Source organism: Peromyscus eremicus, chromosome 7 (genome assembly GCF_949786415.1).
Source record: "Peromyscus eremicus chromosome 7, PerEre_H2_v1, whole genome shotgun sequence".
In the NCBI taxonomy this organism is placed as follows: Eukaryota; Metazoa; Chordata; class Mammalia; order Rodentia; family Cricetidae; genus Peromyscus; species Peromyscus eremicus.
The window spans coordinates 103,952,312-103,976,530 of NC_081422.1; the positions used below are offsets into that span (position 1 = coordinate 103,952,312).

The window sequence follows — 24,219 nt, forward strand, 5'->3', positions numbered from 1 at the left end:
AATGCAACAGCATGGTTTATTTCTGTTTGTTTACAAGCCGCGGGCAGGGAAGCTCGATCCAAAGCACTCACTCGTAGTAAGTAGTAACCGTGAGGCCAGGAGGAACTTGCTTTTTCTTTGTGTGCCTAGCTTTTTAAAGGCAAAATCCACAAGCCCTTCAGGGGGGTTGGGTGAGTTTTGCACGGGTGCAACTCGGATTGGTTTATTTTTATCTCTGTTCTCTTTTAATTGGGTGAGGGTATGTAACCTTTGAATTTACTGGTTGGTGGTTACAATTTATTACTTTGGGGGCAGTCCAGCACAAGTCCCAGGCTTTGTCCTTGAGCCACCATGGGGGCTGGCTGGCCAAGCACGTTCTGCACATAACTCTAAGATGGTGAGGGGCCCCAGAAAGTAAACATCTGGCTGAACTTTGAGTAGTCAGAGTACGTGCAGAAAGGGGGCTACTGCAAGGACTATGTCTTTTGTTCATGGCCCTCCCAGAAACTGCTTGCTCAAGTCTCAGGAAACTGAAATTGAGGCCTGATCTCTGAGAGAAGACTAAGCAGCCAGTTATGGCATCTGCTTGGTCCTTTCACCTATCACGTGATATATTCAGCAAGGGCCTTGTGGACTAGACCAAACTGAGTTCACTGAAGTTAGCCCTGCAGATCGATGAGGAACAGGCTTAGGACAAGAGGTGTGGATGCACAGAGGCCAAGTGGCCCTGAATAGAAAAGGTGAGCTGCTGCCAGATAGCAGGGACCAGATGGTCATCTGAGGTCCCTGGCTTTCACTCTGAGAGCAAAGACATGGACCACTGAGGGTGATAGAGAGGCTGTCACAGCTGTGTCCCTGCTGGCCTTGAACTTGCTATGGAGAGCAGGCTGGCCTCGAACTCACAGAGATCCTCCTACCTCAGCTTCATAAGAGGAGAGCTAAAGGTCTGGAGAGATAGCCAAGAGTGTATAGTCCAAGCTCACTTCCCAGAACCCCAGTATCAAGTGGCTCTCAATTGCCTATATACATCTCTGGACCATATGCACACACACACACACACACACACACACACACACACACAGAGTTAAAAATAAAAAAATGAATATTTAAAAGAAAAAAAAAAGCCTGGCAATGGTGGCACATGCCTTTAATTCCAACACTCAGGAGGCAGAGGCTCTGAGTTTGAGGCCAGTTTGGTCTACATAGAAAGTTCCAGGACATCCAGGGCTACACAGAGAAACCTTGTCTCAGACTCCCCCCCCCCCCCAAAAAAAAGAGGGTGGAATGGAGATTGTTCGTGGGAGCCACACAGGCAGACATACGACCTCTGTTTAAAAAATCCTCCCGATTTGTTAACTTGGCACCATTAGCCAGTGTCTGCTGCCCTCTGGTGGGCATGTAGGAAATGGCCCAACTTGCTTCCAGCTTTCTTTTAGCCAGCTGCGGGTTATATAGGTTCACCTTCAACTCCATCCCAGACAGATGGCAGAAACAAGTGCTATGCCCAGGAGATAAACAACGTGAAGAAAGACACCGAGAGTGCTTGCCAGAGAGGTGAGTTCAAGGGCACAGTTATGGGAGGAAAGGCTTTGAAGTTGAGAAGGCCCAAGGCTGTCGTTATCGTCATCTTCATCATCGTTTTCAGTATTGAGACAGGGTCTCGTTGAGTATTCCTAGCTGGTCTGTCACTCTATGTAGATGTACCTGGTGCTGCCCCTGGAGTGCTAGGATGAAAGTCATTCCTAGCTATTTTGTTTTTGAAGTTTTAATTTAATTTTATGTGTGCCAGTGTTTTGCCTGCATCTAAATATGTGCAGCACACGTGTGCCTGGTGCCTGGGGGGTCAGAGGAGGGCGTCAGATCCCCTGGAGCCAGGTGGGTGCTGGGAACTGAACCTAGGTCCTCCGGGAGAGCATCCAGCACTCATCCCGTGAGCCCTCTCTTTAGCCCCATCCATTACTTTTTAATGTGTGTGTGTGTATGCCAATGTGTGTGCCAAGTGCGGATGCTTAAAGGGTATCGGAGTCCCTGGAGGTGGAGTTATGAGCAGCTGTGAGATGCCTAACGTCAGTGCGAGGAACTGAACTCATGTCCTTGGAAAAACAGCAAGTCTTAACTGGTGAGCCACCTCCCAACCCCCTGGATAGTCTCTGAGTGAAGACTGGAGCTAAAGAGGTGAGGAGATGAAGACACTTACAGTTCTTAGGACAGCAACACTGAGAGAGAGCCTGGAGTCTGCACAGCGTCACTCTCCAACTGGAGAGTATGAAGTGCTCCCCAAGGCCAGGGAAAGACTAAGGGGGCAGAACTAGGAAAAGGAGGGAATTTTTCTTTTTTCTTTTTTCTCTTTTTTTTTTTTTTTTTTTTTTTTTTGGTTTTTCGAGACAGGGTTTCCCTGTGTAGCTTTGCGCCTTTCCTGGATCTCACTTGGTAGCCCAGGCTGGCCTTGAACTCACAGAGATCCGCCTGCCTCTGCCTCCCGAGTGCTGGGATTAAAAGCATGTGCCACTACCACCCGGCTAAGGAGGGAATTTTTCAACCTGATAAATCATAGCCATGAAAAACCCCAAACTAACATCCTATTTCATGGTGAAAAACCAACTGCTTTTTCTTAAAATGAGAACATGACAAAGATGTGTGTGTTTTCACCATTTCCTGCCAATGCACTTAAGCAGGAAAATATAGCACCTCGGTGAGAAAGGAAGAGACAAAACTATCCTACTTACTGACACCATGGTCATTTACTCAGAAAATCCCATGGGATCTTTCAAAAGCTATGGGAATTAATGAGTTTGGCAAGGATGAAGGTGAATCAATATACAAAAATAGATTGTAACTAGGGATGTACTTGCCTAGCTTATGTGAAACACTCCCTTGCAGCACATATCCAAAAAGCAAAACAGCTGGAGATATGGCTCAGTGGGTAGAGATATTTACTATCAAAGCCTGGTGACCTGAGTTTAGTTCCCCAAATCCACAGAAACGTAGGAGAGAGCAGGCACTACCAAGTTGTCCTCTGACCTCCACATGCACACGGTGGTACACTCACCCCCTTAATAATCATAATAGTGACAATTGTGCCAGGCCTAGAATCAAATTCATTTAATCCCTGCACTAGGAAGGAAGAGTCAGGCAAATCTCTGTAAATTCAAAGCTGGCCTGGCTTACATAAAGAGTTCCTGGCAAGGCAGGGCTACATGATGAGACTCTGTCTCAAAAGCAAAAATAAAAGCAATCGCATTTCTGCATATTTCTGACAATATAAAAAAAAATGAAAACTTAAGGATACTATTTATGGTATGGTATTTATGGTATGGTAATCCCAGCACTCAGGAGGCAGAGGTAGGTGGATCTCTGTGAGTTCCTGGTCTACATAGTGAGCTCCACACTGGCCAGGGCTACACAGCAAGGCCCTCTCTCCAAAAGTCAAGAAATAAAACAAAAACCAAGCAAGACTGGAGAGATGGCTCATTAGTTGAAAGAGAGTACTGCACCTAGAGAGGACTGGGGTTCAATTCCCAGAACTGCATTGGGTGGCTCACAATTGCCTGTAACTCGCCGGGTGGCAGTGGCGCACGCTTTTGATCCCAGCACTTGGGAGGCAGAGCCAGGCAGATCTCTGTGAGTTCGAGGCCAGCCTGGTCTCCAAAGCGAGTTCCAGGACAGGCACCAAAACTACACAGAGAAACCCTGTCTCGAAGAATCAAAAAACAATTGCCTGTAACTCCAGCCTTGGTTCCAACTCTTCTTTTCTGTGGGTACTGACACTCATGTGCAACTGTACACATATACATAATTAGGAATATAAAAATAAAATCTTTTAAAACAATAGAAAAAGAACAAAACAAAAACCTGGTAGATTAATTTGATGGTTTGTGGCATTGTTTGTGTTCAACAGAATAGAGACCTGGCTGTGAGTACCAGGCCAACTCCTGAGGTCAGTTGTTCTGGAACAGTCTTTTTGTACACTGTGAAGATGTGTTGCTCTCACTGGTTTAATAAAGAGCTAACTGGCCAATAGCTAGGCAGGAAGAGGTTAGGCGGGACAGCCAGACTGAGAGAATGCTGGCAAGAAGGGGGATCACCAGGAGACAAAGAGAGAAGCAATTGATGAACTTGCTGTGCGGAGAAAAAAGGTACCAAGCCATGTGGTAGTACAAAGATTAAAAAATATGAGCCGGGCAGTGGTGGTGCACGCCTTTGATCCCAGCACTCGGGAGGCAGAGCCAGGAGGATCTCTGTGAGTTCGAGGCCAGCCTGGTCTACAGAGCAAGATCTAGGACAGGCACCAAAACTATACAGAGAAACCCTGTCTCGGAAAAAAAAAATTTAAAAAAATATGGGTTAATTTAAGTTATAAGAGCTAGTTAGTAACAAGCCTAAGCTATTGGCTGAGTATAATTATTAATAAGCCTCTGCATGGTTATTTGGGAGCTGGCTAGTGGGACAGAAAAATCTGCCTACAGTCGGTAGTTACTTTTTCTTTTTAAAAATTTTAGGGGCTGGAGAGTGGCTCAGCAGTTAAAAGCACTAGTTACTGTTTCAGGCCAGTATTCAATTCCTAGCAACCCTCTAACAGCAGTCCCAGGGGATCCAGTGCCCTCTTCTGGACTTCAAAGGCACTAGGCATACATGTGGGGCAAAACATCCATACGCATAAAATAATTTTTTTTTTGAGACATGGTTTTTCTGTGTAAAGCCCTGGCTGTCCTGGAAATCACTTTGTAGACCAGGCTGGCCTCGAATTCACGGAGATCTGCCCTCCTTTCTGCCTGAGTGCAGGGATTAAAATATGTATCACTAGGCCCGGCTCAAAGAGGCCATTTTTGGCTGTAATTCTAAGTCATTTTGACTCAGAGAAGTAGGCCTTGATTTCCATCCCAAATGCAGAGGTTCAGATCAATCATTTTGTTCTGTATCTTAATCTTGTAGCTTTTGCAAAAATATCCAGGCCGATTATTGACCCTTTTATACACAGCTGTGTTTAACTTTGAGTTTATAAAAACATTGCTTCATTTACATTTCACCTGAACTAAATAGAATGAAAAAACAAAAATAAACAAAGAGCAAAAATTCACTTAAACTCCACACACCTTTTCCAAATCCTATTAACTCTCTTTCCCTTGGTAATGGGCCCTAGGCATGCTATTTCCACAACTACAATACAGGTTAGCTTGACTTTGGTGAATTTGTTTCTCTCTCATGATCAGTAGGTTAGAACAAAACTACATGATTTAAGCAGGACCCTCAGGGAAGGCCTCCAAGATACAGTGACATCTGAACCAAAGGCCTGAAGGAATGACTTAAAATCAACTGAATATTTGGCAAAAAGAATCATCCCAGAAAGAGGGACTTCACTGCAAAGACCCCAAGGATGGGCATGCAGGGTGTATTCCAACCAGACTTTCTTTTTTTGTTTTTTGGTTTTTCAAGACAGGGTTTCTCTGTGTAGACCAGCCTGGATTGGAACTAGCTCTGTAGACTAGGCTTGGCCTCGAACTCACAGAGATCCGCCTGCCTCTGTCTCCTGAGTGCTGGGATTAAAGGCATGTGCCACCACCACCTGGCCAGACTTTCTTTTTTAAAATGTGGTGCTCCAGGCACAGTGGTGCATGTCTTTAATTCCTGCACCAAGGAGGCAGGCAGATATCTGAGCTGGACGCTAGCCTGGTTTACCTAGCAAGTTCCAGGACAGCCAGTGCTACACAGACTCTGTCTTATGGGGAAAAAAATTGTTGTATGTATGGGAGTTTTGCTTACACATACATCTCACCATGTGCATGCTTACTGCCTAAAAAGGCCAGAAGAGGGCGCTCAATTGCCTGGAACTGAAATTACAGATGTTTGGGAGCTGAGAGTGTTGGGAATTGAAGCTGGGATCCTTTGGAAGAGGAGCCAGTGCTCTTAACTGCTGAACTGTCTCTCCAGCCCCAACCACAATTTCTTAGTGAGGCCAACTCTGATAACTTCTTTAAAATCCCTTATCCATCTTTTGCTTTCCTCTACAGTACCTACAGAGAATGGACATTTTTTGTTTTGTTTTTTTCCTTTTTTCTCTCTCTCTTTTTTTTTTTTTTTTTTTGAGACAAGGTTTCGCAGTGTAACAGCTCTGGCTGTCCTGGAACCTGATTTATAGGCCAGGCTGGTCTCAAACTCACAGAGATCTGCCAGTCTCTGCCTATCAAGTGCTGAGATCAAATGTGTGTGCCACCACCACCTAGTGAGAAAGGATGTTTTTATATTTATTTTTATTCCTTTCTAATTCTAATTATTTCTTTTGAGATTATAATTACATCATTTCCCCCTTCCCTTTCCTCCCTCCAAACTCTTCCATATACCTCTCCTTGCTCTTTCACATTGATGAGGTCCTTTATTCATTGTTGTTATATGTATGTATGTTTATGTATATATTCCATTATTTTTATTCTTTTTGTTTGGTTGGGGTTTTTTGTTTTGTTTTGTTTTTTGAGACATGGTTCACTGTGTAGCCCTGGTGGCTGTCCTGGAATTCCCTCTGTAGACCAGGCTGGCCTCGAACCCAGAAATCCACCATCCCATCCCTTTCTTGAGTGCTGGTCACAAATGTAAGCACTGTGGCTTGGATGGAAAGGGATTGTGGCAATCGGGAGCCAAGGAATACTAAGTGTTACAGCTCAGATGGAAAAGTATTCTGGCAGTCGGGAGCCAAGGAATACAAGTTACAGCAAGCTAGCAAGCATACCAGCTTACAGCCCTGCTCCAGGGAAAGGCTTCCCCAATGTAACAGCTCTGCTCCGGAATGGGGCTTATTTCCCCTTGAGGTTGTCACAGTACTGCTCTGGTTTCCGGAGTGTAACTGCTGCTCAGGGGAAAGAAGGTCTCATCCAAACTTCATTCAAGAGATTTATTGGGAGGAAAGAATCCAGGAGAGTGGCTGCCTCAGCCAGGGTGGAAGGCCGCAGAGAAAAGGGCAGCTGCAAACTGAACAGGTGCAGGACTTATATAGGGCTTCTTAGGTGCTCAGGAGTGTTTGGGTTTCTGCTCAGGAATTGGTTCGTGGTTTTTGTTTTTGTTTTTGTTTTTTTTCTGCTCAAGGATTGGTTCGTTTTTTTCCTGCTCAGGGATTGGTTACTTTTCTCTTAGTTGGTCAGGGGCAGATTTGGCTCTGGTTTCAGGCAGAGCCAAGCTGTTTTTTTTTACTGGCCTTTTTTGGCGTTTTGGCTCTCATTTCAGGCCCAGGGCATATTTCTTTCACTGACTCTGATTCTAGGCCAAAGTGTGTTTCTTTGGCACTGGTTTCAGGGTCAGGGTGTATTTCTTTGGTTCTGGGTTCAGGGCTAAAGTGTTTTTTTCACTGGCTCTGATGTCAGGGTGGGTTTCTTTGGCTGGCCCTTTTACCCTACAACAGGTGTCAGCAACAGTTTCTTTTATGTTGTTTTTGCTGTAATGGGGCTGAAACAGAGTTTCCCACACGTTAAACAAATATATCTCTAACTCCTGCTTTGCTTTTTTTTTGGGGGGGGGGGCAGAAGAAGGGAGGGCTTCACTCATACACACAAAAACAAAAACAAACAAAAAACCCACTATATGTATGAATGTTTTGACTGCATGCACCATTTTTATGCCTGATGCCCTTTGGAGGACAGAAGAGGTATCTGATTCCCTGGGACTGGAGTTACAAAGGGTTTTGAGTTGCCATGTGGGTAGTGAGACTCAAATCAGGGTTCTCTGAAATCTGAGCCCTCTTAAAATTTTTGTGTATGCTGTGTGTGTGTGTGTGTGTGTGTGTGTGTGTGTGTGTGTGTGTGCTGCAGAGGCTAGAAGAGGGCGTCGAGTCCCCTGGAGTGAGACTTAAAAGCTAAGTAATCCAATGTGGGTGCTGAGACTCAAAGCCTGGTCCTACGGAAGAGCAACAATTAAGTTTTAATACTGAGTCAGCTCTCTAGCCCCTTGTCTTTTGCTTTTATACAAAGAACTTTTCAGAACGTAATTCTGTGCTAGTAAGTTTTGTTTTCCGCTTTCTGCTTAGATCCCGCTAGCAGGATCTATATGTTCCATGGATCTAGCCCAAGTTTGTGTGCAACACGCGAGGAAGCCTTCTATAGCCATGTGGAGAGACCCAGACACGGGGCTGGGGTGGGGAGCCTGCTCAATGAAAGGTGGAAGCTCGCTCGTTCGCGCTAAGCCGCGCTGAGCGGTGAGGGAGTGCAGCCCACACGTGGAACCGAATCTACTGAGCCCATTGCTGGAATGAGGGATCCGCTCTACGATTCCGCATCACCGGACACGAGCTCACGCGCTTGCGCAGCAGCACCACAGGCCCAAGCCTGATTGGCTGACGCGGGGCTGTGGGGTGGGATCACGCACGCGCACTTTCTCACATGCGAGGAAGGTCTCGCGGGTGTTGTTCTTCGGCCTTCATTCTCTCTGTAGAGCCCTAATTTCTCATCCTAGTTCACAATGTTCCCGGAACTCAATAACCTTCTCAGCACCACCCCAGACAGGACCGAGCAGGTAAGATGTCCGGCGGCCCGGAAGGGGGCGTGTCCCGCGAGCGTGCGAGAAGATTGCATCCGGAATGCCGCGCGCGAGGGGCTGGCGCGTCTGCCGTAAACCCAGGGCGCCTGGGAGTTGTAGTCTGGAGAGGGCTCGCCGGGGCTGAGGTTGGATGCTTGGGCCTGCGTAATATAGACTTTGGACCGTCCCGCGTGTTCTTAGCGTCCTTGTCCGCCGTTTCCAGCCCCCGGGACCCTGTACTCCGTGCCACCCTGGCGCCCAGAAGTGGTTGCAGAGCAGGCTCGAGAGGAGCCTCTTACCTGCCCGGAGTCTCCCTCCAGCCTGGAACATTGGACAGGTTGCATGGAACACTGTTACCATACTTCTTGGTTCTGATGGTGTCTAAGAACTGTTAACATCTGCTTGCGCTAAGCATTCAGCATAGCATGTTTTACTCAGCCTCCTCACTCTCCACGGAACCTCGAAGTCCTTCACATTTTCATGTAGAGGATACCTCTCCCAGCGGTGTATCCGCCTTATTCTATAATTTGCAGTGAACATACCACGTGTGGAAAGCCTTTTATGACCCCTATGGTGCCAGGCAAATTGGGAGTTTGAATAGATTCTTGTAGGTTTTATTAGCCTAACAGTTCTTGTCTGTTCAAGCCTCCAGTTAGCTCTGGCTGCTTTGCGAGTTGCTAGGGCATTTCCCAGGTCCACAATAACAACAGGAAATTACTGCAGTGGGTGGGAAGGTACTTCAAGGCTGGCAGTGGGATTTGGCATTTCATATGTAGGGAGGGGGTAGAGGGGCACAACTGAAACTCAGAGACATTAGACACATTTTCCTAAAGTTGACACGGCACTGAGATCCTGATGTTCTTTTTTTACGTACAGAAGTAGAAATGGCTGGAGCAGGTAGCTTGACACTGCAGAGACTTTTGTTTGTTTTTTGTTTTTTGAGACAGGGTTTCTCAGTGTAGCCTTGGATGTCCTGGAACTCGCTCTGTAGACCAGGCTGGCCTTGAACTAATTGAGATCCACCTGCCTCTGTTTCCCGAGTGCTGAGATTAAAGGTGTGTGCACCATCACCACCCAGCTAATAATTGATTTTCTTGTTTTTTAACATCCTGTATTTATTATTTTTAATTATGTGTACTCATGTTTGTGTGTGCATATGCGTGCAGGCGTCTGTAGAGGCATTATTAGATCTTTCTGGAACTAGAGTTGGAGGCAGTTGTGAGCTGCCTGATGCTGGTATTATTATATTTTAAAAACGGCAGGAAGAGTCACACCATACAGAGCCCATGTAGGAGGTTTATTGAGAGGAGGGGGAAAAAGGAGCAGAGAAGGGACAAAGACCCGTCCCTGGGGATGAGAGGCTGGGAGGGGGGAAAGAGAAAGATGGAGGTGTACAAGGCCCGCCTTTTATAAGGAAACTTAGTGAATATGCACAGGAAGTGCTCTTAGTGGCTGCAGCTGAGGTATATCCTGTCAGGACCCTAAGGGCAGGCCAGTGCAGATGCCTAGATGCTAACAGGTATGAGGAGCCAAATCTGGTGCCTGCAAGAGCAGTATATTCCCTTAGCTTGTAAGTCATCTCTCCAGCCCTGATTTTTTTCTTCAGTTTTTAATCTTTGTGTGTATGTGAACACGGTTGCACACATTCCCTGGTATGGGTGTGGTGGTCAGTCCTCTTCCTTTGTTTTGAGACAGTTGTTCACTTCATACACTGGCTGGCCCAAGAACTTCTAGAGGTTCTCATCTTTGCCTCTGTCTCTGTAGAGGCACTGAGCTTCTGGGTCTGACTTTACTGAGTTCTGGATTTTCAAACTCAGGTCCTCGTTATTGCGCGCCCACTGAGCCATCTCCTTAATTCTGTTAATTTAGTGTATATATCATTAACAAACAGCTGTTCCAGTACAGAAGTGTACATAATTGACTGGATTTTCTGCTGGGGTTCACCTCTTCACAGCAGGTCTAATTTACCTTATGTCCTTCTTAACTTTCAGGGGAAGCTGACTCTGCTCTGTGATGCCAAGACAGATGGCAGCTTCCTTGTGCATCACTTCCTCTCCTTCTACCTCAAAGGTAGGCAACTCCCTGATGCGATAGAAAAGGAAACTCGGGTCTGGAGAGATGGCTCAGAGGTTAAGAGCACTGGCTACTCTCTCAGAGGACCCAGGTTCAATTCCCAGCACCCACATGATGACCCTCAACCATCTGTAACTTCAGATTAAAACAAAAATCAGTAATTGTTTAGCTGGACACGGTGGCACATACCTTTAAAACCAGCACTTGGGAGGCAGGACAGTCAGGGCTACTCAGAGAAACCCTATCTCAAACAAACAAAATCAAGAAAAGGAAACTTGCCGGGCGGTGGTGGAGCACGCCTCTAATCCCAGCACTCGGGAGGCAGAGCCAGGTGGGTCTCTGTGAGTTTGAGGCCAGCCTGGTCTACAAAGCTAGTTCCAGGAAAGGTGCAAAGCTACACAGAGAAACCCTGTCTCGGGGGGGAAAAAAAAAAGAAAGAAAGAAAAGGAAACTCAGGACAGCCAAGAAAGTACAGAAGAAAAGCCCTGAGGAAACCATGGGAAGAGCATTGGCTAGTCTTGGCTTTGGTGTTGGATAATCAGGAAGCTCTTCCATTAGGGAGGAGGTTATTGGGGCATCATTAGACCCTGCCAAAGAATGGCGTGTACCCATCAAGTCTCCATTCTACCTTCCCTTCTGCAGCAGCTTCCTTCTCTATCTATTGTGTGGTAGCCACCACCTCACTGGAGTCCTCGTGTGGCCTCCTGACTCTGCTTTCTTAGCTGTTGTGTGTTTAGTCTCAGACCTCCTAACTATGAGCATTTTGTCATTGCAATAGCTGCTTCCTGAGGAGCATGGCCACTGCAGTTTACATCTGGAAATAGGTTAGAAAAGTCTCCTCTGTTATGATGTGGTGGTGTTATTATGAGACTGACTCTTCTGTAGCCCAAGCTAGTCTTGAACTTGTTATGTAGCTGAGGATGACCCAGAATTTCAGATCCTCCTTTCTTCACCTCGAAAGTCCTAGAATTACAGATGTGTGCCACCATGCCTGTTTTTATTCAGTGCTGGGATCCAGCTCAGTGCTTCATGATGCCAGGCAAGCACTTTGTCTACTTAGATACATTCCCAACACAAGACTCATTCATCGTTGGATTCTCCTTGAGGAGTACTTGCCAACCATGGTAATGAGGTAACCTTTGGTATGCCTGGCTGTACTTTTACAGCTTTGAAGTAATTTTTTTTCCAGAAAAGCAAAATAATGTGTGGATGAATTATTAGAATGAATAAGGCTCAGTTAAGTAGTTGGAGTTTCTTGGAGTCTAATTTCTGGTCATATAACACTGTTTATAAATTGTATTTCTGTATATAAACAGTAAACACACAACAAAATTGAAAAAGAGATATAATTTACAACAGAATAAAATTAAGCACCTAGAGCTGTGGAGGTGGTGCATTTGGTAAAATGCCTGCCATGCAAGCACGAGGACCTAAGTTCAGATCTCCAGAATGTCCATAAAAGCTGCATGTGGTGCAGATCTGTAACCACAGCACTGGGGGGAGCAGAAGAATTGGGTAGGTTCCTGGAAGCTCAGGGGCCATCCAGCCTAGCCAAGTCATGAGCTCCAGATCCAGTGAGAGACCCTGTCTCCAAAAGTAAGATGGAGAGCAATTGAGCAGGCCACCTGATGCTGACCTTTGGCCTCCACACATGCATATGCACACACAGTACTTCGGGGCCAGGGCGATAGCTCAGTTGGTTAGGACCACGGCCTGATGACCTCCTGAGTTCAGTCCCCAGGACCCACATGGTGGGAGGGAAGAACTAATTCCCACATGTTGTCCTCTGTCTTCCATATTCACATCCTGGTACATGTACACAGCCTTCCTTTCCCCCAAGTAAACAATAAATAAACGTAATAACCAGACAAAGTATGGAGATACAATTTAGCGGTAGAACTGGGTTTAATCCCCAGTCCTAGAACACAAAAGGAGTAAAGTACATCTTGGCTTGGTAAGATGGGTCAGCAGGTCAAAGCCCTTGTCACACAAGCTTGGCACCCTGAGCTCAGTGTTTGCAGCCTGTGTGGAGGTGGAAGGAGAGAACTCACTCCACAAAGCTGTCCTCTAACTTCTCTGCATACACAGCATGCATACATACAATAATAATTTTTAATGCATCTTGGGGACTTGGGTTGTAGCTCAGTTTGTAGATAGAGTGTTTGCTTCATATATGTGAAGCCCAGGGTTGAATTCCCAGCACCATATAAACCCAGTGTGGTAGCTCATGCTAGTAATCTCAGCACTCAGGATTTAGAAGCTTGAGGATTAAGAGTTCAAAGTCAGCCGGGCGGTGGTGGCGCATGCCTTTAATCCCAGCACTCGGGAGGCAGAGCCAGGCGGATCTCTGTGAGTTCGAGGCCAGCCTGGGCTACCAAGTGAGTTCCAGGAAAGGCGCAAAGCTACACAGAGAAACCCTGTCTCGAAAAACCAAAAAAAAAAAAGAGTTCAAGGTCAGAGGCTGGGGAAATGGCTTAGTAGTTAAAAGTACTGGCTGGTTTTCCAGAGGACACTGGTTCAATTCGCAGCACCCACATAGTGACTCACAAGTGTGTAACTTCAGTTCTAAGAGATCTGATGCCCTCTTCTGGTCTATAAGGGCACCAGACATGTACTTGGTATACAAACATACATTCAGGTCAAACATCCGTATACATATAATATTAAAAAATAAATAGAGCCGGACGGTGGTGGCGAATGCCTTTAATCCCAGTACTCAGGAGGCAGAGGCAGGTGGATCTCTGTGAGTTTGAGGCCAGCCTGGGCTACAGAGTGAGTTCCAGGAAAGGCACAAAGCTACACAGAGAAACCCTGTCTCGAAACCCCCCCCCCAAAAAAAAATAAAAAATAAATAAATAAATAGAGCCGGGTGGTAGTGGTGCCTGCCTTTAATCCCAGCACTCTGTGAGTTTAGGGCCAGCCTGGTCTACTGAACTAGTTCTAGGAAAGCCAGAGCTACATAGTGAGACCCTGTCTTGAAAAACCAAAAGAAAAAAAATAGAGTTCAAGATCATCCTGGGTTATATAGAGAATTGAAGACTAGTATGTGCTACCTGAGACCCTATCTCAAAATAAAGATGAGGGGTGTGGTGGTTTGATTAGGTATGGCCCCCACAGACTCAGGTGTTTGAATGCTTGGCCTGTAGGGAGTAGCACTGTTAGGAGGTGTGACCTTGTTGGAGGAAGTGTGTCACTGTTGGGGCAGGCTTTGAGGTCTCTTATAGTTTTGGTTGTGAGCCTAGCCTTTAATGGCTGAGCCATCTCTCCAGCCCGCTTTGAGGTCTCCTATATGCTCAAGCCACGCCCATTGTGGGACACGGTTTACTTCCTGTTGCCTGTGGATCAGAGTGTAGAACTCTGAGTACCATGTCTGCTTCCTGCTCCCTAGCTTCCTGCCATGACGACTATTGAACTACTGAAACTGTCAGCCAGCCCCAATTAAATATTTTCCTTTATAAGAGTTGCCGTGTTCATGGTGTCTCTTCACAGCAATAGTAACCCTAACTAGGACAAGTGGGGAGATGCATCTTAGACTGAAATTAAGCACAATCATATCAGAGTACAAGGCCTCTGGGTGTTGTCTAGCCCTACCTCTCTGCTTCTGTTTCCAAGGAATGAATTATTCATGTCTGGGTGTAGGCAGAGGATTTGTTTAAAAATTCACGTTATTTTGTTTTCTAGCTAATTGTAAAGTCTGCTTTGTGGCGCTCGTCCAGTCCTTTAGCCACTATAATATTGTGGGACAGAAGCTGGTGAGTATTTCAGCCCTCTGTGGTGACATCCCTTCTCCAGAGCATGTGTCGTGCATGGGCTGAGGCTGGGCTTTTCTGTTTGGGTTGTGGAGAACCTAGCAGAGGAGGGTCTAAGGAAATCTCGAGACCATGCACCCCTTATTGAAAGGATTAAAGCGGATCCTGGGTGTGTTTCATTGAAAACCTATAGAACCAGACCTAGTGTTTGTAAATGACAGCGAATCAAATCCTTCTACTGGTTGTGGCCAGTTAAGGTTTTCTTGCCTAGCTGAGTGTGGTAGCCCATGACTCCAATCCCAGCACTTGCACTCGGGAGGCAGAGGCAGGTGGATCTCTGAGTTTTGAGGCCAGCCTGGCCTACAGAGTGAGTTCTAGGACAGTCAGGGTTACACAAAGAAACCCTGTCTCAGGGGGAAAAAAAATTCAGAGTCATCCTCTACAACATTTTAAGTCAAGGTCTGCTTGGGATACGGGAGTCCTTGTCGTAAACGTCTGAAAGCAGACTAGGAATAGATGGGACACTTTAGCAGGGTTATGTCTTGTACCCTCCTGTTAGCTGTGTAGTTTCTCTGAAAGTTTCCCCGCAGGGCACAGTACTTCACTCCTTTTCTTGTCACCTGTAGGGCGTCAGCCTGACAGCAGCGCGGGAACGTGGGCAGCTTGTATTCCTGGAGGGCCTCAAGTCCTCAGTGGGTCTCTTCTTCCACGCTCAGGAGGCGCCTCATCCCCTGCAGTTCCTCAGGTCAGACTGCACAGCTGGTCGGCGGGGCCAGACAGGGCAGCTGTGTGTGCGATTCCTTCTGCTTGTTGTGCGGGAAGGCGGATGTGGCTTCAGGGATGCGACACTTCCCTTGGGTTGCTGCGTGTCACAGAGCCCTTGCCTGTTACTGTGAAGCCGGTGGTAGATGGTGGTTGCCACAGCTATAGCAAGTGTCATTTGCATCGAAGAGTGGCACAGTGAGGTGCTTTGCTGTTTCTCTGGTGGTGACTCACGCAGAAGCTAAGGGTTATGGCCAGTGACCTGTGTGTATAAATACAGTGTTAATGGAACATAGCCACATTTGCTTGTCATTGTCCCTGGCTCTTTGGCTTTATAGCAACAGATTGGATAGCTGAGGCAGAGGAAGTGACCGCAAATCTAAATGCCTCTGATGTGACTCTATAACAGCAACAGCGAATGTTGCCGTCTCATTCGGTTTCATCATCACAGGTCTAGACTGGCTGTGCTGTGCTTTTCAACCTTCCTAAACATCAGCCCTGATGGGGCTGCTCTTCTTTCTTTCTCACAGAGGAGTCCATGAAAGATCTCTCCCCACTGCCCTACTCTCTCAGATACACCCTTACGCAGTGCTAGAATGCCTGTGTGTGTGTGTGTGTGTGTGTGTGTGTGTGTGTGTGTGTGTGCGCGCGCGCGCGACATCTTCCTAGCACCCTGACCTTGGTTTTATCCTCTGACTGCAGTGGCTCATTATACTGATCTCAGTGTGTGGGGAGCTGGTCTCCTCATTAGTGAGGATAGCCCAATGCCAAGGGGAGGGTGGTTGCCCTGGGTACTAGGCTCCATTCTTCCTCTCACTGATGGGAAATGACTGCTTGCAGCATCCGTGGGGAAGGTGGAGGTGAGTTGGTCACTGTGTGTCAGAAACACTATACCAGCAGCCCATAGACTGCCACCCTCCCCAAGATGCCTGAACTGCTATTCAACTTCTGTAGCAACTCAGGATCTTCTGGGAAGGCTCTTTGGCTTGCCCAGTCTGACTTACACTTCTAGGTGCCATCGCTCTTGGATTGAGGCTGTAGGTATGGTTCTCTTTTTTTAGTTTATAGCCTTTTGAGACAGTCTCAGTCTTCCCCAGGCTGGCCTGCAGCTTGCTGTTGTCCTGCTTCTGTAGTGGTTGGGACTATAGGCATGGACCAGCATGCCAGGTAGCTATGATATCTCTTCAGGGCCCTGATGTTCATTCTTTTTTTTTTTGTTTTTTTGTTTTTTTGTTTTTTTGAGACAGGGTTTCTCTGTGTAGTTTTGGTGCCTGTCCTGGATCTCGCTCTGTAGACCAGGCTGGCCTTGAACTCACAGAGATCCGCCTGGCTCTGCCTCCCGAGTGCTGGCATTAAAGGCGTGTGCCACCGCTGCCCAGCTGTTCATTTTTTTGTAGCCTCTAAATTTTAACCTATGTACCCAGTAGGCCTCAGAAAATACTTGAATTGGAGTAAAGTAAAACTTCTTTGTGTGTGTGTGTTGTGTGTGTTTTTCTTTTCCAGTTCTTTGCCTCCTCCAGCCTTCCCTGGTGCCACTTTGTCCCAGATAAACATTTGTAGAGCCGGGCATGGTGGCACATGCCCATAATCCTAGCACTTGGGAGGTGGAGACAATAGGTAGTGAATCCCAGGTTAGTTCTAAAGTGACACTCTAAGAAGAGAAGAAAAGAGCTGGGGCTGTAGCTCTGTTGACAGTGTTTGCTTAGTGTGCATGAGACCCTGGGTCTGCTGCCAAGCGCTGCATGAGACCCTGGGTCTGCCGCCCAGCACTGCATGAGACCCCGGGTCTGCCGCCCAGCACTGATGAAATCCTGGGTCTGCCACCCAGCACTGCATGAAATCCTGGGTCTGCCACCCAGCACTGCATGAAATCCTGGGTCTGCCGCCCAGCACTGCATGAGACTCTGGGTCTGCCGCCCAGCACTGATGAAATCCTGGGTCTGCCACCCAGCACTGCATGAAATCCTGGGTCTGCCGCCCAGCACTGCATGAGACCCTGGGTCTGCCACCCAGAACTGCATGAAATCCTGGGTCTGCCGCCCAGCACTGCATGAATTCCTGGGTCTGCCGCCCAGCACTGCATGAAATCCTGGGTCTGCCGCCCAGCACTGCATGAATTCCTGGGTCTGCCGCCCAGAACTGCATGAAATCCTGGGTCTGCCGCCCAGAACTGCATGAAATCCTGGGTCTGCCGCCCAGCACTGCATGAATTCCTGGGTCTGCCGCCCAGCACTGCATGAGACCCTGGGTCTGCCGCCCAGCACTGCATGAGACCCTGGGTCTGCCGCCCAGCACTGCATGAGACCCTGGGTCTGCCACCCAGCACTGCATGAGACCCTGGGTCTGCCGCCCAGCACTGCATGAGACCCTGGGTCTGCCGCCCAGCACTGCATGAGACCCTGGGTCTGCCGCCCAGCACTACATAAAACTAGTTGTCATGTATGTGAGGAAGCATTCAGGATGTGGAAGGACAAAGATCAGAAAATCAAGGTCACCCTTGAATTGACTACATAGTGAGTTCAAGGCCAGCCTGGGGTTCATGAGACAGTCTCAGAACAAAAGGCATTTGTGGAGTGAGCTCTGGTGACTTTTTTCCTGTGTCTCTAGGGAGGCCAGTGCAGGGGACCTCCAGTTGCTGTATGAGTTTGTACAGGACACTCTGAAGCCTGTGGACGGTGGGGAAACGCCGTGGAAGTACCCGGTGCTGTTGGTGGATGACCTCAGTGTGCTGCTGAGCCTGGGCGTGGCGGCAGTTTCTGTGCTGGACTTCATGCAGTACTGCCGAGCCGTGGTTTGCTGTGAATTGAAGGTACCAAGGGGCTGCTGGTGGTGTTCTGCAGAGGTCTCTGAGAAGCCAAATTGTGTGTAGGGCTTTGTCTGTTTGCTTCGAGTTTAGCTTTCCTTTGGCAGACCCAGAAATCCTTTGTTCCACCCTTCCTGCTTTACCCTACTTGGCACTGCTAAAGAATAAACCCCTTGAAATTAAAGGCTGACCCAGCACTGTGGGAGAGTGCTGTAGTCCTTGTCTGTGTGCCTGGGGGTCCTTTCTTAGTGAGTTTGGAAGGTCAGTTAAAGTCATGACTATAAACTCCTTTATGTTTTCTTTCCTCATAGGTGAAAGTTCTAGGGATTGAGCCTAGAACCTTTCACTAAATCACTTTAAAAACAGCAAAATAGGGTTGGGGATGTAGCTCAGTTGGCAACATGCTTGTGTAGCATGCTTGAAGCCCTAGGTTTGATCACCAGCACTGTATAAACTGGGTTGGTGATGTGTGACTGTAACCTCAGCATTTGGAAGGCAGAGGCAGGAGGATGGAAGTTCAAGGTCAACTTCAGCTACATAGTGAGTTCCAGCTAACGTGTCATACATGGAATTCAGAAAGGTCAAATGCGGCTGTATCCATGCGGTCACATGTCTGTAACCCCAGCCCTTGGGAGGTTGTGGAAGAAGGGTCATGAGTTTTAGGACAGGCAAAAGCGCTTGCTGCACAAGCCTAGTGACCTGAATTTGAGCCCCAGAACCCACATAAAGGTGAAAGGAGAGAACACACTTCACAAAATGTCATCTGACCTCCACACGTGCACTGTGTGCGCCAGCACCCTCTCACACACCCCTACAGGAAAGACATTGGATGAGTAAGGCTTGGTATCTAGTGCAGTGCCTGGCCCACAGTGGCCACTTTCAGTGGGTGATGACGTGGCCTATACGAACTTGTGGACGTTGTATGAAGAAGCCAGACTCACAGAGTGCAGAGCAGTGGTAGAGAGAAGTTGGATGTGTTAACAGGGGTGTGACCAATCGTGAGACTGTATGCACAGTGCTGCCTGGAAGCTGTGTTGAAGGGACTGCTGAGACTATCTTGGCTACAGTCACAGGGCCAGGATCCAGGTTAATGCAGAGAGAGAAATATGGAGCGGGGGAGATGGAGGGGTGGGGGAAGAAAGAGAGAAGGAGTTGAGAGTCAGCATGGAAGGAAGAAAAGGTAAGGGGCATGAAGACCTTCTATTTGGCCAGACTAGCCAGCCAGTAAGCTTCAGGGATTCCCATCTCCACATTCCTAATGCTCCACAGTGCCATGGTTACACATGCACTGCCTGGCTTTTTCTGAGGCAGGATCACATAGTCCAGGCAGGCTGACTTTGAACTTGCTATGTAGCCAAAGGTAACCCTGAACTTCTGATATTTTTCCCTCCACCTCCCAAGTCCTGGAAACACAGATGTGTATACCACACTGGCCTCACACCTGCCTTTTTATTTGTTTATTTTTTAAGATTCTTTTATCTTGCAGGGTGGTGGTGGTGCACGCCTTTAATCCCAGCACTAGGGAGGCTGAGGCAGGCAGAGCTCCGTGAGTTCTAGGCCAGCCTGGGCTACAGAGTGAGTTCCAGGAAAGGCTCCAAAGCTACATAGAGAAACCCTGTATCAAAAAAACAAAACAAAAAAACTTTTATTTTTTATTTATATGTGTGTCTGTGTAAGTATGTGCATGTGCATGTAAGTATAGGTGACCTCAGAAGCCAGAAGAGGGCATTGGATCCCTTGGAGCTGGAGTTACATGCAGCTGTGAGCTGCCAGACATGACATGGATGCTGGGAACTGAACTTGGGTCTTCTGCAAAAGTAGTTACATACTTTTTTTTTTTTGTTTGTTTGTTTCTTTAGCATTGACTGTCCTGGAACTAGCTCTGTAGACCAGACTGGCCTCGAATTCACATAGATCCAACTACCTCTGCCTCCAGAGTACTGGGATTAAAGGCATGCGCCACCACTGCCCAGCCAGTTACACACTCTTAACTGCTGAGCTATCCCTAGCCCTCATATCTTAACTTTTTAAAATTCTTTTTGTATACTAATATCCTGGTGTTCATGAAGGCTGGAAGAGAGCATTGGATCCCCTGGGACCTGAGCCACAGACAGCTCTGGGCTACCATGTGGGTGCTGGGAATTGAACCTGAGTCCTCAGGAAGAGCAGTTAGTGCTCTTAACTACTGAATCATCCCTCTACCCCACCCTGCCCCCTTTAAAGACAAGGTCTTACTATATTAGCCCTGGCTGTCTTGGAAACCCACAGTGTAGACTAGGCTGCTTCTGCTTCTTGGGTGCTAGGAACAGGTGTGGACCTCCATACCTAGCTCACACTTGATTCTGTGTGGGTGCTAGGGGTCCAACTCAGGTCCTCATTCTTTCACAAGGAGCACTTTTCCTACTTTCACCAGCCACTGTTTTAGTTTTTAGTAGTCCCTGGGAATTGAACTCAGGACCTTGTACATGCTGAACGTGTGCTAAATTAAGCTGCACCTGTAATCCCAACCTGTCAGTTTTTACCCCCATATGGTGCCAAAGTCAAATCTAGGGCCTCAAGCATACTAGGTAAGTACTCTACCTCCACACTGTCCCTTTGTGTTGGGGTAGACCCTCCGTTTCTGTTTGGCTAATTTTGCTTAGACTTCAGGACTGCAGTCACATGTGTCTTCCCTGTCTCCCCTGAGATCTCCCCTCCCTATGGCTTTCCTTGCTGGTTATGTCTCCTTAGATTATCAGCATCTTTCTATCTCCAGGGCTCTTTTCCATCCTGTATTAGCTGGTCTACAGTGAGTTCTTGGGAACTGTGGACTGACTGAATGGCGCTTGGCAGAATAGTGGCAATTAAGAGAAGTTTTTAAAAATAATAATTTGGCTCGAGGTCAACCTGGTCTACAGAGCAAGTTCCAGGACAGTCAGGCCTACACTGAGAAACCCTGTCTCAAACACCCACCAAAACAAATGGGATGAGGAGAAAACATCCCACTGAGTGGCCTGAGTCATCAAAGCCACCTAATCCTGTGAGCTGAGGGCCTGGCCACTGGATTCTGTTACAACTTAATCTGCAACAACTTAATTTGGTAGTGGGGGCCTGAACATGCCACAGACAACTTCCAGGAGTCCTTTCTCTCTTTCCACCATTTGGGGTCTGAGGGTTGAACTCAGATCATCGGGATTGATGGCAAGTGTTTTTACCTGCTGAGCCGTCTTGCCAGCCCCCGGCGGCATAGTATTCAGGAAGAGAATGAGCTCCTAGGATGAGCTTGCTTTTAGATGACTTGAGTTGGAAGGGTAGGTTGGACTTGCTGGTGCAAGTGTCCATGAGATGATTGGAATTAGGGTCCTGGAGCCCCTTAGGGGTCCTTCTCAGGAAGAAGCTGTTGTAGCAGCACAGGGGGCGTGACCTGAGAGAGGATATGCAGAGACTGGGTGTGAAGACGCTGAAAGCCTGGCACCCATTTGGTAAGGAACAGGTTTCCATCTTGTGTCTGATGCAGGGAAATGTGGTGGCCCTCGTGCATGACAGCGAGAATGCTGGGGATGAGGAGAATGACCTCCTGCTGAGTGGCCTTAGTCATCAAAGCCACCTAATCCTGCGAGCTGAGGGCCTGGCCACTGGATTCTGCAAGGATGTGCATGGACAGGTACACAGGCTGAGCCGTGGGCTGCTTTGGGTAGAAGGGAAACCTTGGGAGTCCTGAGTTCTGTGAATGTGAGTCAGTGTCCTGCACCAGGCGGCATATAGACTCTTGGAGCGGGAAACATTTTTCCTAGTGGTCTCATCTGTGGCCAGAGTTCTAAAAAGGAGACAGTTGTCTAGAATGGATTACAGCTGTAGTATCAAATAATGGCAGGATTCCTCAGTTATACTATAGCAGTATTTGCGTTTTCTGTTCAACATAGTTCCTTTAAAAATAAAGGCTTGGGGGCTGGCAAGATGGCTGAGCAGATAAAGGTGCTTCCGGCCAAGCCTGACAACTCGAGTTGGATTTGGGACCCACATGGTGAAGGGAGAGAATGACTCCCACAAGTTGTCCTCTGACTTCTCTGTGTGTTTTTGCACGCGCGCGCGCGCGCACACACACACACACACACACACACACACACACATTAATGTAAAAACTTTTTTTTTTTTTTTTTTTGAGACAGGGTTTCTCTGTGTAGCTTTGGAGCCTTTCCTGGAACTCACTCTGTAGTCCAGGCTGGCCTCGAACTCACAGAGATCCGCCTGCCTCTGCCTCCCGAGTGCTGGGATTAAAGGCGTGCGCCACCACCGCCCGGCTAAATTAATGTAAAAACTTTAAACAGGGCTTGAGAAATGGCTCAGGGCTTAGTAGCCAAGAGCACTTTCTGCTCTTTCAGAAGAGTGGGATTCAGTTCCTATCCATGCACATCTGGCAGCTCACAACCACCTAGAATTCCAGCTCCAGACAATCTAACACTTTTTTCTGGCCTTCACAGGTACCCGCACTCACATACACATATACATAATTAAAAATACAAATCTGGCCGGGCGGTGGTGGCGCACGCCTTTAATCCCAGCACTCAGGAGGCAGAGCCAGGCGGATCTCTGTGAGTTCGAGGCCAGCCTGGGCTACCAAGTGAGTTCCAGGAAAGGCGCAAAGCTACACAGAGAAACCCTGTCTCAAAAAAAAAAACCAAAAAAAAAAAAAAAATACAAATCTGGGTCTGGTGGTGCACACGTGAGGCAGAGGCGGGTGGATCTCTGTGAGTTCAAGGCCAATTTGGTCTATATAGTGAGTCCCAAGCCAGCCAGGGCTACATAGTAAGATTCTTGCTCTAATCTCAAAAAAACAAAACAGTAACAACAAAAACAAAATTAAAAATAAATTCAGCACTTGGGAGGGAGAAGCAGGCAGATCTCTGTGAGCTTGAGGCTACACTTGTCTACATACTGAGCTCTAGGCTAGCCAGAGTTATATGGTAAGTCCCCATCTTAAAAAAAAAAAAAAATTAGCTAGGCGTGGTGGTGCACACCTTTGATCCCAGCACGCGGGAGGCAGAGGCAGGTGGATCTCTAAGAGTTCGAGGCCAGCCTGGTCTACAGAGTGAGAGCCAGGGCTACACAGAGAAAAAAAGAAAAGAAAGAGGGCTGTGGAAGGGAGACAGAAGAGGGGAAGGGAGGGGAAACTTCCCAAAGGGAAGTTCATGAAAATACTTTACTGCTTTTTTTTTTTTTTTTTGGTTTTTTTGAGACAGGGTTTCTCTGTGTAGCTTTGAGCCTTTCCTGAACCTCACAGAGCTGTAATGGAGAGGCAGACTCTAATTCTCTGTTAGCTGGTAGTGTTTATTGTAGAAGTTGGTCCCATTACCTATGACACATCTGCCTGAGCTGTCATAGAAGCCTCAGTGGAAGATAACCAGGAGGCCTGGGATTCCCAGTGGAGCAGGGACTTGGTGGTGCCCTTCATTCTTCTCCCTCTCTGCAGCTGAGGATCCTCTGGAGGAGGCCGTCACAGCCCACAGCCCAGCGGGATCGAAGCCTCACTTACCAGTACAAGATACAGGACAAGAATGTGTCCTTTTTTGCCAAGGGAATGTCTCCTGCTATTCTGTGACCTGATTTGAAGACAACTGAGGTGACTTTGGATGGTTTTGGGTGTGGAAGACAAAGCAACTGGGCAGGAATGGGCCTTCAGACCTTTGACACACTCTTCAGGCTGGACTGCCACTCCACTGTGACCGGGGAGGATGGAATGGTGCTGTGAGGGTGTGGGTGCCTTTGTTCCCCAGGTCTCTGCCCAGGAAACACAGTGAGGAATCTACATGTGGCTTCTGCTGAGAGAGGGTGCATGGTGAACCCTGGCAGAATGGTCCTTTGGAGCATCCCATGTAACTCACCTGCCTGTTTTGGGGGGTTGTGCCTTGAAGAGCCACTGCGGGTAGAATGAAGCAGTCAGGAAGTTGTCATGAATGGCAGCCATCCTGACTGACAACTAGGATAATGATGACTGGAATAAAGAAGATTCCCACACCGGCCCTCCTGGGGGTTGTCTCTTTTATGTTTCCTTTCCATCTTGCAAAGGGACTTTTCCTCGAAGTCCAGTGAGAAAGTGGGCTTGGAGAGGAGGTAAGGACATTCGAGGCCTAGAGCAGGCTATGGGTAATTGAACTGGACTCCACACTTTCTGGCCTGCATTTCTGGAGACCAGGGGCGGGTGTCCCTACCCGCACCCACTGATGGTGTAAACCTCCTGCTTCTGTTTCTACAGCTTTGCCCGTATGCCGGGTCCTGGCCATCAAGAGCACGGCACCAGGGCCTAGGTCACGTGGGACTCTGTAGGGCACAGGTGTGTATGGCTTGAGAAGGGTAAGGAAGTGTGTTGGGGCCAGGCTG

General features: G+C 47.8%; 1 protein-coding gene across 1 annotated transcript; it reads left to right on the forward strand.

The window, feature by feature from the left end:
- The first annotated feature begins 8,321 nt into the window (after positions 1 to 8,321).
- On the forward strand, positions 8,322 to 23,862 carry Elp6 (elongator acetyltransferase complex subunit 6). Its single transcript, XM_059267123.1, has 7 exons — positions 8,322 to 8,472; positions 10,467 to 10,545; positions 14,230 to 14,300; positions 14,924 to 15,042; positions 17,667 to 17,868; positions 21,359 to 21,505; positions 23,312 to 23,862. Exons 1-7 carry the CDS (start codon positions 8,419 to 8,421, stop codon positions 23,438 to 23,440), a joined length of 801 nt encoding a protein of 266 aa, XP_059123106.1. The 5' UTR covers positions 8,322 to 8,418; the 3' UTR covers positions 23,441 to 23,862.
- Positions 23,863 to 24,219: the final 357 nt, after the last annotated feature.